The sequence below is a fragment of the Cheilinus undulatus genome, linkage group 6 (assembly GCF_018320785.1).
Source record: "Cheilinus undulatus linkage group 6, ASM1832078v1, whole genome shotgun sequence".
Lineage (NCBI taxonomy): Eukaryota > Metazoa > Chordata > Actinopteri > Labriformes > Labridae > Cheilinus > Cheilinus undulatus.
The window spans coordinates 11,776,688-11,792,593 of record NC_054870.1 but is presented as its reverse complement, the minus strand read 5'-3'; the positions used below and the strand labels follow the sequence as shown (position 1 = coordinate 11,792,593).

General features: G+C 42.6%; 1 protein-coding gene across 1 annotated transcript in view; it reads left to right on the top strand.

Annotated features, from left to right (window-relative positions):
• Positions 1–15,906, top strand: part of dntt (deoxynucleotidyltransferase, terminal) — a 181,157-nt gene that overhangs the window by 15,313 nt on the left and 149,938 nt on the right. The window contains exons 2-3 of the mRNA XM_041790217.1: positions 392–566; positions 13,527–13,628. Of these exons, the coding sequence (XP_041646151.1) occupies positions 392–566; positions 13,527–13,628 (277 nt within the window). The remainder of the gene's footprint in view (positions 1–391; positions 567–13,526; positions 13,629–15,906) is intronic.

Below are 15,906 nucleotides of genomic sequence, written 5' to 3'. Positions count from 1 at the left end.
TTCCTCCAAAACTACAAAAGCAGGCCTCTGCAATGTTTGCTTGGCTTGAGTGTTTTCTCACATGGCTAAATTTCCAACACTATGCAAGATGTTAATGTAACATGTTTAAATGGTAGTACAACTCAAAATGAATACCAATACTGACAATTGAAACATATTTGACAAAATTAATATTGCAGTATTTTTTTAAAACACCTAAGCCAAATCTTTTTCCTTTATTTCCCAGTTGCCCTAATCCTCTGCAGTATGAGAGGGCTCTAATACCAGAATTGTAACTGTATAGATTCCCTGCATGCATGAGAGTAAATGTTCACACTTCTTTTTTAGGTCCGTCAGGATCAAATGACACCTAGAACCAAACCGTCTGATCATTTTCTTTCTCCGTCTACAGCGACGTGGTCACTCACGTGGTGTCAGAGGATGTTCACACTTCGTCCCTGTGGATGTGGCTGAAGAAGTGTGACCTGAAAAATCTCTCTGACATGAACGTGTTGGATATCAGCTGGTTCACTGACAGCATGAGAGAGGGCAGACCTGCAGCTGTGGAGAATAGGCACCTCATCCAGGTTTGTTACAACTATGTGGTTGAACATCCATGTAATGGCACAAATAGGAAGCACAACATACAGAAAGCTGACACAAAAGGAATTTTAAAGCAGAATAACTCAAAACTTTATTTTTTGGAATAGACATTGGGAAATACACTGGTTATAAATAAATTACCTCTTGTGAGGAACTTCTGGCTTGGGTTGTTTTTGACTTCTCTTTGCTGATCTTGTCCTGTTCATGCATAAGTAATTTTCTCTGAAATTAAATCTCATTCTGTTTTCCTTCAGTGGTCAAACGTGTCTCCAGCTTTGAATCTTTGTGAGTGTTATGCACACTGAATAATGGCAATGTGGTTCCATAAGAAAAGTAGGTCTTTATTTAAATCCTTGGTAACTGCAAACATAACACAAAGACAGTCTTGTTTGAGAACCTAATCCACCTGTCTAATGAAATACAACTGAGCTTACTTCCTGCTAAACCTAAGTTTACAGTTACATGTAACTCGAGCAGTGGTGTGCACAGATAGACACTAGGTGGTGCTATAGCACCTGCCCATTGCCCTCTGGACCAAGCAAGTGCCCTTTCAAATTTTTTTTTATTTTTGTTATTTTTTAACTGTGTAATGTATGTGGCCCATGTTGACATACATGATCATCTATAAATGCTTGACGATTAAAAGCATGTGATAAAAATCCCCCCCCCCCCATCCTCCTCCGCACCTCTCTTCACGCAGCGCAGCGTGGACACAAACAGAGGCGCGTCTTTGCAGCAGCAGTGCAAACTTGGAGCCCACACTCACCCCCTCCCCTGCCCCACCAGTCAGGTAACACAAAAATGAATCAAGTGTATTGTTTGCCCGCTAAGCCTCAGTTGCCAAGCTGTAACCTGCATTTATTTGTCTCTGTTGTGAAGTAGCCTGTCTCATACAGCACCAAACACAGCTGAGCATAAATTAGCCGACTGCTCACCTGCTTAACAAGCGACGCTAGCCCAAATCAATAATAGATGCAACGTGATGACCACCACACAACTATGTCGGCAGAGTTTGTCACTGGTACAGCATGTGAATCTATCAGTATACTTAAGCTGAATATTTACTGCTAAATGACAAACAGGCAATTCCTAATTGCCTGCAGAAAAAGCAGCCTTCTGCCTTGTTGTAATGTCACCAGGCAGTCTTATTCATACTTCTGGTCTTTTTTATTTACTAATTGCAGCATTACATTAGCATGATGCCTAGAAAGGAGAGGATAAAAAAGGAGAAGTAAAGGGAGCAACAGCAGGAAGCAGCTCTCTGCTTTCCTAGGTAAAGGCATCCACCAGCAGCAAGGAGGAAGAGGAAGATGACAGGTCAGAGTCAAGACCAGAGTCATGTTAACTGTTTAGGGCCTTTTAACCCCTTAACTCCTGTTGTTGCATATTTGATACATACTTTTATGATACCTCTATCTAATCAATATGCTCAATAAATTACTCAATAAAACACCCCAATACAATCTGAAAAATGATAAACATGCCCTCAAGTGGATTATCAGTTACCAAAAACACCTAATGAATGAAATGAGATACTAAAAATATATTTGTTAAATTTTATGGAAATTTGGATTTTTTTTTCAAATTTTAGTAGAAAGTTAAATGAACATTTCAGTTCCAAAAAATTAGAATTTTCTGGCTATTGTTTGTGTTTCAGGCTTCAAGGGGTTAAAGTTCAGATTTTAAAGTTGATCTGTTCCTCTAATTTTATTTAAATATCTTAAAAGCTGTCCGCATCTTATTTTAACTACACAAAGTGGCTTGGTAGTATTAAATCAGGCATGAAGCTATATTAGCTAATTATATTATTTTGTACCAACCATAAGGTGTTTCCATATTCAGGACTTGCAGTAATCTTGTGTTTACCTTAATAGGCTACTATTTAAACTTAAAAATAGGCTATTATTAAAACTGTTATTATTCTATAGGCAGCTACAGCAGGGAAGCAGCTCTGTGCTGTCCTGCAATAGGCCATCTACCAGCATGGATGATCAAAATGAGGGAGAACAAGAAAGGCATGAGCAAGAACCAGCTCTATGTGAAAGAGATGACACAACTGCGAAGATAGCTGATATACAATATCCAACAGATCCTTCACATGTTGACACACTTCATATCAAGTGCCATGACAGCTACATTTTAATGTGCTGCAGGATAGGCCCCTGTCAACCACATATGCCTTACCCAAAAAATGCTGAGGGGCAGCCATTCCAGAAACATTGGTTTTTCTGGGAATGTGTGGCTGGAATACTCACCCACTGCTAATTCAATCCCCTGTTTTAGTTGTCAGCTTTTCCTCTCTGAAAAAAAGTATAAAAACAGGACAGCGTGGACAACTGATGGTATAAGAAAGTGGAACACTGCTCTTGAAAAAATCAAGCAACACTCAATCACAGAGATGCACATGACAAGCATGGTAAGATGGACCAATTTCCAAAAAAAGGCCCTCCAGTCTGCATTTGATGTTTCAGATGTAAAGGGGGTGGAAGATAGAGAGCAAGAGAGGCAGACAAATAGAGAAATCCTGACAAGATTAATTGGTCTTGCAGTATATCTAGCACGTCAGGGACAAGCATTCTGAAGTCATGATGGGAGCGAGTCCAGTATCAACCGTGGAAACTTCCTTGAACTGGTGGATGTGTTCTCCCGCTATGACAGTGTGCTGAATATACATATGGAAACAGTTGCCAAAGTTAAAGCCACCAAGACAAGGCCCCAGGTGTCACTGCTTTCTAATAGAAGCCAAAATGACATAATTGCTGCACTGGGTACTTACATCAGGAGGGAAATACAAAGTGAAATAAAAGAGGCTGAAATGTTTTCCATTCTCCTTGATGAAACCTCTGATGTTTCACACAAAGAACAAGTGTCATTTGTAGTGCGATATTTTCATCATATGCAAATAAAGGAGAGATTCATTGAGGTGTGCAATGTTGATACAACTACAGGCCAGGAGCTGGAGAATACTGTGTTCTCGCTTCTGCAGAAGAACGGCCTAGAGCTGAAGAATATGTATGGCCAAGGTTATGATGGAGCAGCCAATATGAGTGGGATGTATGAAGGTCTTCAAGCCAAAATACATGCACACAATGAGAAGGCCCTCTATGTGCACTGCAGAGCACACTGTCTCAGTCTGGTCCTAGTGGAAGTGTCGAAGTCCAAAAAGCATTTTATGACATTTTTCAACCTTGTGGAGAAATTGTATGCCTTTTGCACAGGCTCCCCAAAGCGCCATGCTGCCTTGGTGAAATCGCAGGAGTCTCTGAATCCTGGACAGCGTGTTATGGAGCTCCAGCATCTGTCAGATACTGGATGGGCTTGCAGGGAGAAAACACTGAAGGCCCTTCGGAGAAATCTGAAAGCTATTGTGAAGCTCCTTGATGACATCAGTGACAGCGACCCACCTAACCTGGCCCGAGGTGATGCTCAGATGTACAGAAATGCCATCAATTTCATGTTTATTCTCTGCCTGGAAATCACCACCCCGGTGTTCGAAGTCACTGCTGTGGCATCAGATTCTCTGCAGGAAGAACGCTTGGACCACTCCACTGCCTACAAGGTCATTGATGGTGTGCTTCACACATTGCAAACCATGAGGTCTGAGGAGAAGTTTGAGGAAATATTTGGATGTGCATCAGAGGAGGCAGAGAGTCTCAACATTCCAGTAGCTACTGTAGTGCCTGGTCAGGAGAGGAAACAGAAAGTGCCAGTGAGTTTCCAACACAGCCCTACAGTGTCTCGAGTAGGTGCTCAGTTTGAGTCTGTGGAGGCATACTTCAGGAGTAGTGTGTATATCACCTTTCTGGACACTATGACTGAGGAGCTAAACAGGAGATTCAAGGGGGACAACACTGGAAGTTCCACTGCCAGAATCATTCAGTCCTTCCACCCCTTAACTGTACATGCCAACTGGGTAAGCACGCCAAACGCAGAAGCCAAGGAAGCTGTCCACATTCTCTGTGATTTCTATGGAGAAGACGAGGACCAGCTGAAGACAACTAAAGGTCTTCCACTCCAGCTTTCCTGCAAAAGACCTCAAAGAAATCTTTGTCATACTGAGGGAAAACAGTGGCCAGCTCATCTCTCCTGCCTTTGTAAGGATGATACAAATCTATGCCACATTGCCAGTGACAACTGCTTCTGTGGAGAGATCATTTTCAAAGCTGAAAATTATCCACAAACTAAGAAGTCTGTGTGGAGAAGAACGGCTCTCTGACCTTCTCCTGCTTGCCGTAGAGAAAGACATCCAGATAAATCATAGTGAGGTCATCAAAATCTTTAAAGACATGGCACCGAGGAGGATGCTGCTTTAGAGAATGGAAATGCTCACTCTTCATTCCTCACTTCCAAATGGCACTTTGTTTCGCATTTGTATGCTCTCATCGTTCTACTTTCTCCATATCTTCCTACTTTGCTCGTCTTCCTACGCGTTCTGTTTGTCCTCTCTCTCGTCTTCCCTTCTCCCTCCCCTTGTAATCCCCAGTATTAACATACTGACATAAATAAATATGCAGTTACATTCAACATGTGCCTGAAATTTCTTTTTTCTGTTTTGTTTTGTTTTTTAATCTCACACTGCTATAATAAGGCAGCCGGCAGTTCCACATGCCGCACACAGTGCCCTTATTTTTCCCAGAGCACCTGCCCCCCAAAATGTCTGTGCACGCCACTGAACGTGAGAAACAGTATACCTCAGCTAAATGTCTCCAAACTGAACAAAGTGCAAATACCGGACATGAACTGTACAGCTTATTCTTGACAAAATACGTTTCTGTTAACCAGTAATGCATGTGACATCTTGCAAACATCGTACCTATTAACAACCTTAACAGTCATGTCAGTTAACAAATACTAAACACAGCTAGCATGCTACACATGCTAACATTAGCTTCGGAGGCTGGTGCTAGTTCGCATCCTTGTTTCATGACAAAAACAACAGTTCTAACATGCAAACTTACTTCCCACATACAGATAAACTTAATCTAAATGTTTATGGGGCTTGTGCACTTCTCCTTCACCTGCAAACATAACAGAAAGACAGTCTTGTTTGAGAACCGGTGTCTAGTGCTTCTTCACAGACTGTCTAACGCAATACAACTGAGCTTCCTTCCTGCTAAGCCAGGAGAGCAGCGTCAGTTGGTCACAAAACAGCAAGACTACTGACACCTACTGGCCAAAACAAATATTGCCCCTCAGGCATGTTAAGCCTAATCAGGTCAGTTTATCTTGTTTTAAATGACAAAGAACATCCAAATAGTTGATATTTTATCAGAACATTTATGGGGGGGGGGGGGCAATATATTAACAGGAAATGATAAACAACAATCCTGGGCACTGTCCTACTGATGCAAATAACCAGGGTGCCACATGAGGAACAAAGCTATCTTTCTGTGTTGTCAACCCATCAGCAACACTTATGAGGTTAGATTAAATAAGTTAAGAAATAAGTCACCGTAGACAGCCATTTTTGTGATAACTTTGCTCATTTTCAATACAAAACAAGTGTAGTTGTTTCCTTCTCAGCAACCTGAGCACAAATGTCCTCTGCATCAGCTGTTTTTGTCTTTTACAGCACTCATGATTGAAAAACAGCTTTTTGAACAACATTATGCTTCCCCTTCCCTGACCCCCCCATTGGAGATGGGACTTGATGTCATCATTTATAGGGGGTGACATCTCCAGGTCTTCAACTGCTGACAGGATTCCCTTTGCCAAGGGGTTTCCTTGAATAAAGGAAAATACTGAGCTCTTGAAAATAGACCCTTCAGATACAACCAAGAGCATCAAAACACAACTTCAATAACCTAGCAATGACAAACAGTGGCAAGAGGCACTCTGAAACTGAGGTTCAGGGTGCTGCCAGCACTATAACCTCTGTCCATGGACATAGACCCTAACTCTTCTTGCCTATGGTCTTGTTTGGTTTTGTATATCTTGTGAGGCAACACTATTAAATCAGGCTGTTCTTGTTCAGTAAAAACTGAAAGTTATTCGTCTTCCTTCTGGAGTGTTTTTGCAGCGCTTCCCCTCTAGTCTATCAGAACAGTTCCACGGCCGGTGCTCCAGGCCGGCAGCGGTGCGTCCGTGGAGTGCCACTCTGCTCCGCTTCATTCGAGATATACTGCAAATCTATTTTCAGTGGTGGCCACTGCCAAACCCTGTTAATTCCTGTTGATCTGAAAGCTCCTAACAGGAAGTCACAAGCGTTGAATATCTGGTTCTTTCAAAATACAACATAATGCACAGACTACTAACCGCGAGTCTTCGTTAAATCAACATTACGTCTCATCCTGCAGCCAGAGCAAAGAATCACTGAGAGGTCAGTGGGTCACAGAGCTACAGCGATGACATTGACAAGAAAAAGTTTACTTTGAGGACATTTAAGAAAAGAATTTTACATAAAACCCCAGATCCTTCAAGCAAACATTAAACTTTTAACTTCCTAATGTACTCACCCAATGCAACAATATCATGGACTTTTTGTCCAAAAATTGTCTGCTATTGACATATTATTCCTGCGTGAACACGCGGTTCTCCCATGATCTCCGCCCGCTGATCAGGGCTGTGCGCCGCGGTAAAGCGTTCTAAACACACTTCCAGTGGGCGAGGTCGCTCGCCGTTGGTCGGAGCAACCCTTGCTTAGGTGGGCGGTGCAGTTGTCCTATGTGGACATTGAGACTTAGTCTAGTCCTCTTCATGGAAAAAAAGGCTAACGACGTACATTTTTAGTCATAGTTGAGTCGACCAAATTAACACTGGTCCCGTAAGATTATTACAAATTACGAGAGGTCCTGAGGTAATTCTAATCCTGTAGGGCACAAGACTGAAACTTGTTTGTTTTTATGCAGGAATAAGTCCTGTCTGGCCATGAGAAACAGGAAACTATAGAGACTCTCTATGCACATGCTGCTTCTGTGTTGAAGCCATTGGATGCCATATATCTCACTACTCTTCTCTTTATTTCTGGTGATAGATGTCACACTAATTATTGTGACTTGTATCACTTTGTAGGCTGGCCCTCTCACCATATAACCAGATCTCAGTACAGACAGGACGGGCTGAATTGGGCAGGACTACTTTTAGTGTTGCTGCACCCATTATGGGGAATAATTGTCAATCTTATCTCTATTATCATAAGTCACCATATGAAGAGTTTGAGTCTGAATTAGATTGAAATGTAATTTATTAACCAAGGCATGGGTTTGCAAGTATGAAAATGTGTTTATGAATGTATCTGTAGCTTTTTTAACCATGTTTAGAACATCGTCGATTTACCATCCCTGTGGTGAAAGCATTCATCTGTCTCCTTTCTGAGCTTTTCTCCTCTTTTACTTTCATATCTATAGAGTCACCTGCAGTCAGGGAGCTCTTAAAAGGAGGACACATCAAACTACCCTCTGCCTCCGCTCATATTTCCACACTTCACCTTGCTGATAGCAACAGAAACATCCCCCGTATTACGTGGGAGTGTCAAATGAACCCATCAGCTGGACGCCAGGCCTCAGAGCAGCCCACTACCTGCACGGATACACACATATATTTCCTCTTGTGTATGAGCCGATGAGGGCTTTGCAGCATAGATCCACAATATAGAAATGTGGTGTCCCTCCCACAGTGGAGATGGAAAAGCACTCAGTTTGTGAAGCTCCATCGATGTTTCCCGCTAACAGCTGGTGACAGCGCTAGCAGTCACGCTGACTTCATGTCTCCAAAAAAAGCTTTGTCTTCTCGTGGCATTTTCTCCACATGGTTATGCGAGCGTGGCACAGGAGTGGCGTGCTTGTAGCATCATTAAGAGACGAGGCTAATGATGCCATGCTGACATTTATTGACCTGTCTCCCCAGGTAACTGCAGGCCCACTTCTCCGCTCTGAAGGAACGAGGTAACACGCGGTGGCATTTATGTGCGCGCCGCTTCCAGTAGATTGTTTTTATGAGTCATAAATCCATTTAAAGAGCTACCATGTAGGGATAAAATATTCCCCAAACAGGATATTTCCTGGGCACATTCGCTTGCGGCTCCTCTTGATGGTCTTGAAATGCAATGTGTTTTACCATTATAAATATTCTGCAGCAAGTAAGGGAGGAATCCAGAGCATTAAAGCTATTGAAATGTAGTGTTTGTGTTTATAATGTGCCATCACTTCCTGGCTTGCAGAGAAGCTGTTTGGCTTGTTTAAGCAGAGGGATGTAAGAATAGTCTGCATGAAAGGAATAAAAGTGATGTTCACATCTCTGAACATGTGTGCGCCTCGTTCCTCCGGGGAAGGACAGGTGCGTCTGAGGGGGGTGTTAGGGTGCAGGTGCGTGGGTGCAGGGGCAAGCAGTCGCCTCTAACAGGTGAAATCGAAGTAAACTCTGACCTGCTCAACAGCCTGAAGGGATTTCATGAACTCACCTGGGCGTGCATCCTGACATATGTGACAGACGTCAGCATGGGAGCAGAAACATGCCTGGAGAGTACAGAGGAAAGTGCAGGAGTGGGCAGGAGTCTTTAGATTTGTGTTGCCTTTTATCTGAACAGATGGTACATAGAAAGCTGCTGCTTGTTCATTCCACACATTAGCTTACAGTGTTTTCCTTTGGGGCTCCGGTGGCCTGGTCTATTTCTACTTTCTTCTTGTTATTGCTTTTGACTTTAACACTACATTCAATTTATAGCAATATCATGATAATAATACATGACAATTCTTTGTGTGAATGTTCCGACTTCATGCCACTCCTGAATGTCTCAGGGAACATAAATGTCTGGATTTGCATCTGCAGGCCCACAGCACACTATAAAAAATGCTGGCATTAATTTCTTAATGAATTTCTTCCTGTGGTTGTGGAAAAGATGTTAACTCTTTGGGTGCCAGAGTTTTTTCAAGAAAATATTCAAATTTGATATCAAGATTTCAAAAGGCTGTAGCTTGAAAGTGGTTAGAGATAAAGGCATACTGTAAATGAGAAAAATCTTCAGTATGACCCAAAGTTTGTGGTGAGAGTAAATTCACTCATCTAATTTGCATAATCTGACATCACCAGGCGGCCTCCACCACTATTGGCTGTGTGTTTTCTCCCACAGCTTCTAACATGGCTGCCCCTACCGCCCCGGTGTTTTTCATTCCCTACCTCCATCAATATTCGCAGTGTTTTAACCACCCTGATACCCCAACACGTCCCCTCCCACCCTGTCCACAGTGAGGCAAAGCCTCAGCCTCTGTATGTGGTGCTTGTGGAGTATCATGGCGCGCGGATGTGCTGTCGGTGCTCACAGAAGCATCGTCAATCTCACCCATGGTTTCACCGGATGACTGAACATCATGTCGGAGGGTGAATATTCCTTTATTCCTCCCTGCATCATGAGTGTTCTCGCTATGATTTGCTCTCTTTCTCTCCGTTACTCTCTGACTACAACCACTGCTTCCTCGTCTCCTCGACCAGGGGTGTGTCTTTCAAAACTCTCTCTCTCCAAATCTTTGAATAGAAACACAAACACAGATGCTGCTGGGATTGAAGTTACTCATGTCTGCCATCTCCTGGTGTAAAGTAGTAATGACATTAGGCACCATATTTGCAGCTAGAGCCTGTTTAATTCAGCAATGTTGTTTGTCGCAATTTTGTAACTTTGGCGCTTAAAAGGTTAATCTGTTTCAGAAGGGTTACATTATTGGCATGCACTGTACAAGCCTGTGTGGTCTGTGCTCTGATCTGGGGTTGCTGCAGTTGGTCAGGTCTAGGTTCAGCAACATTATGTGCCCAAAGAATGAGGTCAGCTGACTACCTGAATATACAGAATGACCAGGTTATCCCACCAATGGATTTTTTTCTTCCCTGATGGCACGGGCGTTTTCCAAGATGACAATGCCAGGATTCATCGGGCTCAAATTGTGAAAGAGTGGTTCAGGGAGCATGAGACATCATTCTCACACATGGATTAGCCACCACAGAGTCCAGACCTTAACTCTTGGGGAAGTGCTGGAGAAGACTTTGCACAGTGGCCAGACTCTCCCATCATCAATGCAAGATCTTAGTGAAAAAATTAATGCAACTCTGAATAAAAAAATGTGATGACATTGCAGAAGCTTATTGAAACAATGCCCCAGCATGATTACGATGCTGTAATCAAAGCTAAATGTGGTCCAACGAAATATTAGAGTTTGTGACTTATTTTTTAGATGGGCAGTATATAACTGTCTTTCAGCCTGTGTGATAACTAATATCATTCTGCTGATTTCATCATAGGATTCATTTATTTAACCAGCAGAGTTTACGAGCTGTTTTAAGGTTGATCTGAGCAGAAGATGAGGAGCAGTGAAAGCTAGTGAGTGCATGCCACTCCTGGAGTTTTGTCTTTCAAGCCAGCAGTGGAAGGCAGGCTCTGTGCTGTGTTACAGAGGAGAGCAGAGACGGGGATGTCTCATTTCCCTAGAAGTTGTTTTTCCCCAGAAATTGTTTGGCACACTTTTTAGATCTAAAATGAGGTAAACATAAGCCAGGATGCTATCACTAATGCTACATCAATAAATCACAACTGGGGAGGGTCCATTCTCTGGGGTTTTCAGGGGCCCAGCCAATTCTGTGGGAAGCCCTGGTTATGATTAATTCTGGTCAGAGGTGGAAAAAAGTACCAGGCTTCTTTTGATACCCAAGAGTCTTTCACAGTGAAATATGACCTGTCCTTAATGTGCAAAAACAACAAGAAAATATGGACCTGCAACCAGGTCATTATAATGTTTGACCTAAAGTACAATGCAACAGCTGTTTTGGGAAGAAATATGGGATCATTCTCTTGCCACGGGCATGTACTGAGCGTCAAGTGTTGTGAAAGCCAAACTACTGGTCATTTTCATGTTGTTGGCAGAAAGCTTGGACCTCCTTGTTGTGGTACAGTAATTTAAGTAAATGTATTTAGTTACTTTCCACGCCTGATACTGGTAACTGTTTCATCCCTACAGACTACTGAGGACTCATCAGATGAATAAAGTTACTCCAAGGAAATCCAAAATGGCAGCCATTCCATTGCAGACATTCATGCCACAAGAATGCCTGTATGTTGTTTAACCTCTGAGATTCTCATATACCACAAGAAGAGACAGAAGTTACTCAAGGTTAAATACTTTAAAACCATAGATACCCCTCTGATAGGCCTTTTTGCCGTTCTAATGATGCGACCCATGCCCTATAACCTTTACTGAAGCTTTTCTAGCCAGCCTTGAACTTGGGTGACTTTCCAGGGTATTTGATGATTAAATCTGCACCACTAACTCTGATACTGAATGTCTTTTTGGTGATTTTATTAAAGCAATTTTTTCCCTGCTGTTAGCTTACCATTAGCGTTTTACCATTAATGGGCTGTGACAACCAATGGCAGGCTGTTCTGTCATTATGCTTTGTGTAAGTCTGTACACTTACAGTAGAAACAGAAGGAGAGGGCCTGAAGAGCCTGAACTGCAGTGAAAAATAGACAGAGAGCCGGTGATGTGGCCCTCTGTGTCTCTGCAGGCAGGAACTGCTTTGAATAATGGCTCATAGTCAGCAAATTTAAAAAAGCACAAGGACGTTTTGCCACAGACTGATTAATTTTGTCCCTTTTTGGTCCTCAAGAGATGGGAGAACATGTTTGCAAAAAGAAGTCTTAACCATTCTTGTGTCTTAAATGCCAGATTGTCCTGAAAAAAGGATGTGAGCTTGACTGAGGTTTTACAAGCTTTTAAGACCAGGTGAGACAAAAATGTCAAAAAAATAACACTAGGAGGGTTAAGCTCCTCTGATTTTTTTTGTTTCTTTCGAAAACACAACTCCTTTTCTTCACCAGCAGCTGAAATATGCTTAGCTGCCTGCGTTGTGGCTTTTATGGTTCTATTTCTGTTGTTAAATCCATCAATAATGACTTAAAATATCCCGAGATCATCATCATTATCAGTGATGGTTTAAGCTCTCACTGAGATGGTTTTATCCCCCTGCTCCACATTAGTTGGATTTGAGCTGTTAAATAAAGGTGGAAGGACACAGGAGAGAAGGCCAGGAGGGGATACACGGCCTCTGAGATCAGTCTGAGAACTTCCAGAGTTACAGTCTGTATAATAACTGAGCCCAGATGGGGGAAACAAACCTCTGCACGCTGCTGCACAGACGTCTCTCCACGGACCCACAAACCCACATTGGATTAAACAAACTGCTGCTGAGGTGGAAAAATGATGGAGGAGCCTCTGTTGTACTCCATGAGGGAGTTTTTAAGACAGTTTTACTTTTGATTGGCAGAGAAATTGTGCCGTGAAATATATTCAAAGTAAGTTGTTTTTCTGGGAAAAGGAAAGACTTCTGGCAGAGAATAAATGATGAACATTTTTTTGACTCCCTGACTGATTGATTCAGCCCAGCAGTGTCAGAGGTAGCGGCTCCTTTCATTATCTGTTTGAGACACCCGTGTTGCTGCTTCAGCCCCAGTCAACACCGTGTGGTGACAGTCTCCATCTTCCTACCCCTCTCTGTATCATCCTCCCACCCAATCCACGGGTAATTTTATGGACACAATGTTCCCTTTTGTGATGTCTAATTGTCTGCAAGAATATTAATATTACATTGGTAATCCTTTTGACACATATATTACAAATGGGGAACCATTTCTTCGTGGAATGAAAAGGCAATTTACAGGAGGCAAATTGGATGATGGCAGGCAGATTTGTAATGCCATGGGTTAGGTGGCGTAATGGATTTGGATGCCACCAGACTGTGAGATGAGTGTCATTAGCCTGTTGCCCTGGAGACTCACGGTCATAAAAATAACTTCTCCAAGGCAAAACGCCACATTTTTATGTAATTCAATTTGAACTCTTGGCTCTGCGCTTGTCAGAAAAACAGCCTCACGCATGTGTACACATTTAGCCTGTCAACAGTTTTACAAGAGCTCAGAAATTAAGGCAATAACTGAATATTTATGTGTGTTGTTTTATACACAGGACACATCTCCAGAAGCTTCCACAACAACCGCAGCAGCCTCTGTTTCCCAGTACGCCTGCCAGAGACGGACAACCATGGAAAACAACAACAAGTCTTTCACAGTAAGCTTGTTTTGGTCTGTTCGTTCCTCTTCTCCTCGCTGCAGGCTGTCACTCTGTCTTTGGGATGTAAAACGCCCCTAATCAGTTCTGCTCTAATTGGATGGCCAGCTCGCTTCACTCACCGGCGCTCTGACACAACTCTCTCCAAAATACATTAACCTGCAAATGAGCAGCATCTGCAGCTGGAGGAGCAGCAGCTGACACGTCCATGATCCCTGGCACTGAGGGGCTGGCACGGACACGCCCTGAGGTGCTGAGCGCTATACGCCAAGATGGCCGGCAGACGTGACAGTCCTCACAAGCAATGATGGATTTGTCCCCCTGCCATCTGCTGGGCAGTGCTGGAGGGGGATTTAGAAGGGGAGGGGACTCTCAGGTTTATAATGAGGAGGTTTTTTGTCAGTAGAGCAGCTCAGGTGAGGAGGTAGCTGCAGAGACCTCAGAGTCCATCAGAAATCATCGTCTGATGGATGGCATCAGCTTCTGAAATTATGACCTACACACTTTATGGACACAAGTCTTCAGCTGCACATTGCATTCATATACATGTACTTTAATAAGGAGTTTGTCTCCCTTTTGCAGCTTTAACAACCTCCACTCTTCTATGAAGGCTTTCCCCAAGATTTGAGTGTTTTTGTGGGAATTTGAGCCATTCATTCTGTAGAGCATTATGAGGTCAAACACTGATGTTTGACCAGAAAGCCTGGCTCAAAATCTCCATTCCAGTTCATCCCAAAGGTTCTTGACTGGGTTGAGGTCAGAGCTCTGTGCGGAGCGGACAGCCATGCTAAAATAGTAAAGGGCCTTTCCCCAAACTTTTGCTACAAAGTTTGAAGCATAGCATAAAGCATTGCACTGTTGCTGCATGCTTAAGCATAAAGATTGCCTTTACTGGAGATTAGGGGCCTAGTCCAAACCCTGACAAACAGTTCCATACTATTATCCCTCCTCCACCAAACTTCACTGTCGGCACAATGCAGTCAGGCAGGTAGCATTCTCCTGGCATTCGTTCAGAGTCAGACCCATCTGACTGCCTAACAGAGAAGTGTGATTCATCACTCCACAGAATACGTTTCCACTACTCCACATCTGGCATTTAACTTGTTGATGTGAGGCTTGCATGCAGCTACTCGGCCTGCTGCACGGATTTTGTGCTTACATCAGTGTTAATTATGGCAGCTATTCTTAATTTTAGTCTTAGTTTTAGTGTTTCAATGAAAGGCATTTTAGTTTTAGTCACATTTTAGTCATTTCAATCCTTTTTAGTTTTAGTCTAGATTTAGTTGACAAAAACTCAAAACATTTTAGTCTAGTTTTAGTCCAAGTATTTATTTTCTTGTCCAAATTTGGCACTAAATCATGCTAGTGTGTTCTCTGCACTCTGCTAAACCTGGGGTCCCTGCTTTCTACATCTGAGAGGCAGAAGAGCTACAGATGCATTGTTTTTTGACAGATTTACCCACAGTGAAGAAATATCACGGATTTTGAATGTCCGATTTTTACATCTTAGTCTAATTTTAGTCATCTTGATGAAAACTAAACTTATTTTTTGTCAGTTTTAGTCATCACAGATGTATTTTTGTTAGTCTCAGTCTAGTCTTTGTCATAGAAAAAAAGGCTGTCGATGAACACTTTTAGTCATAGCTTTGGTAGACGAAATGAACACTGGCTTACATTAATGCCAGTGGCAGTTCAGAAATCCTCAGAAGTGGAATCAGCAGAGAATGGTGACATTTACATAACTGCGCCTTAGCAGTCGTAGATCCTGCTCTGTGGTTTTATTTGGTCGTCTGCTTCTTGGCTGAGTTGCTGTTGTTCCTAAATTCTTCCACTTTCTAATAATATCACTTACAGTTATCTTTGGAATGTCCAACAGGGATAAAAATTTCACTAACTGTCTTAGTGCAATGGCGGCATCCATCACAGCACACTTGAAGTCAGTGAGCTCTTCAGAACGACTCATTTTGTATCACCAGTGTTTGCAAATGGAGACTGCATGACTACGTCACAGGTCTGATTGAAACACCTGAATTCAATAATTGACAGGTGTGGCCAAATACTTTTGTCCATATAGTGTATCTTCTTTTGGAGACAAATTAAAAATTAATGGAATACTCTCAGTGAGGTCTGGTTTGTCAGTACCATGGATGAAGTCCAGCCTGTTTATTGTTGTCAACCAAGAGCGTATCCACCAGAGCTAGGACCACACGTGTTCTGGAAACATTAAAACCAGTTGACTTCTGAAGCTGAGTCTGTTATAGAGTCCGGTAATAAAGAT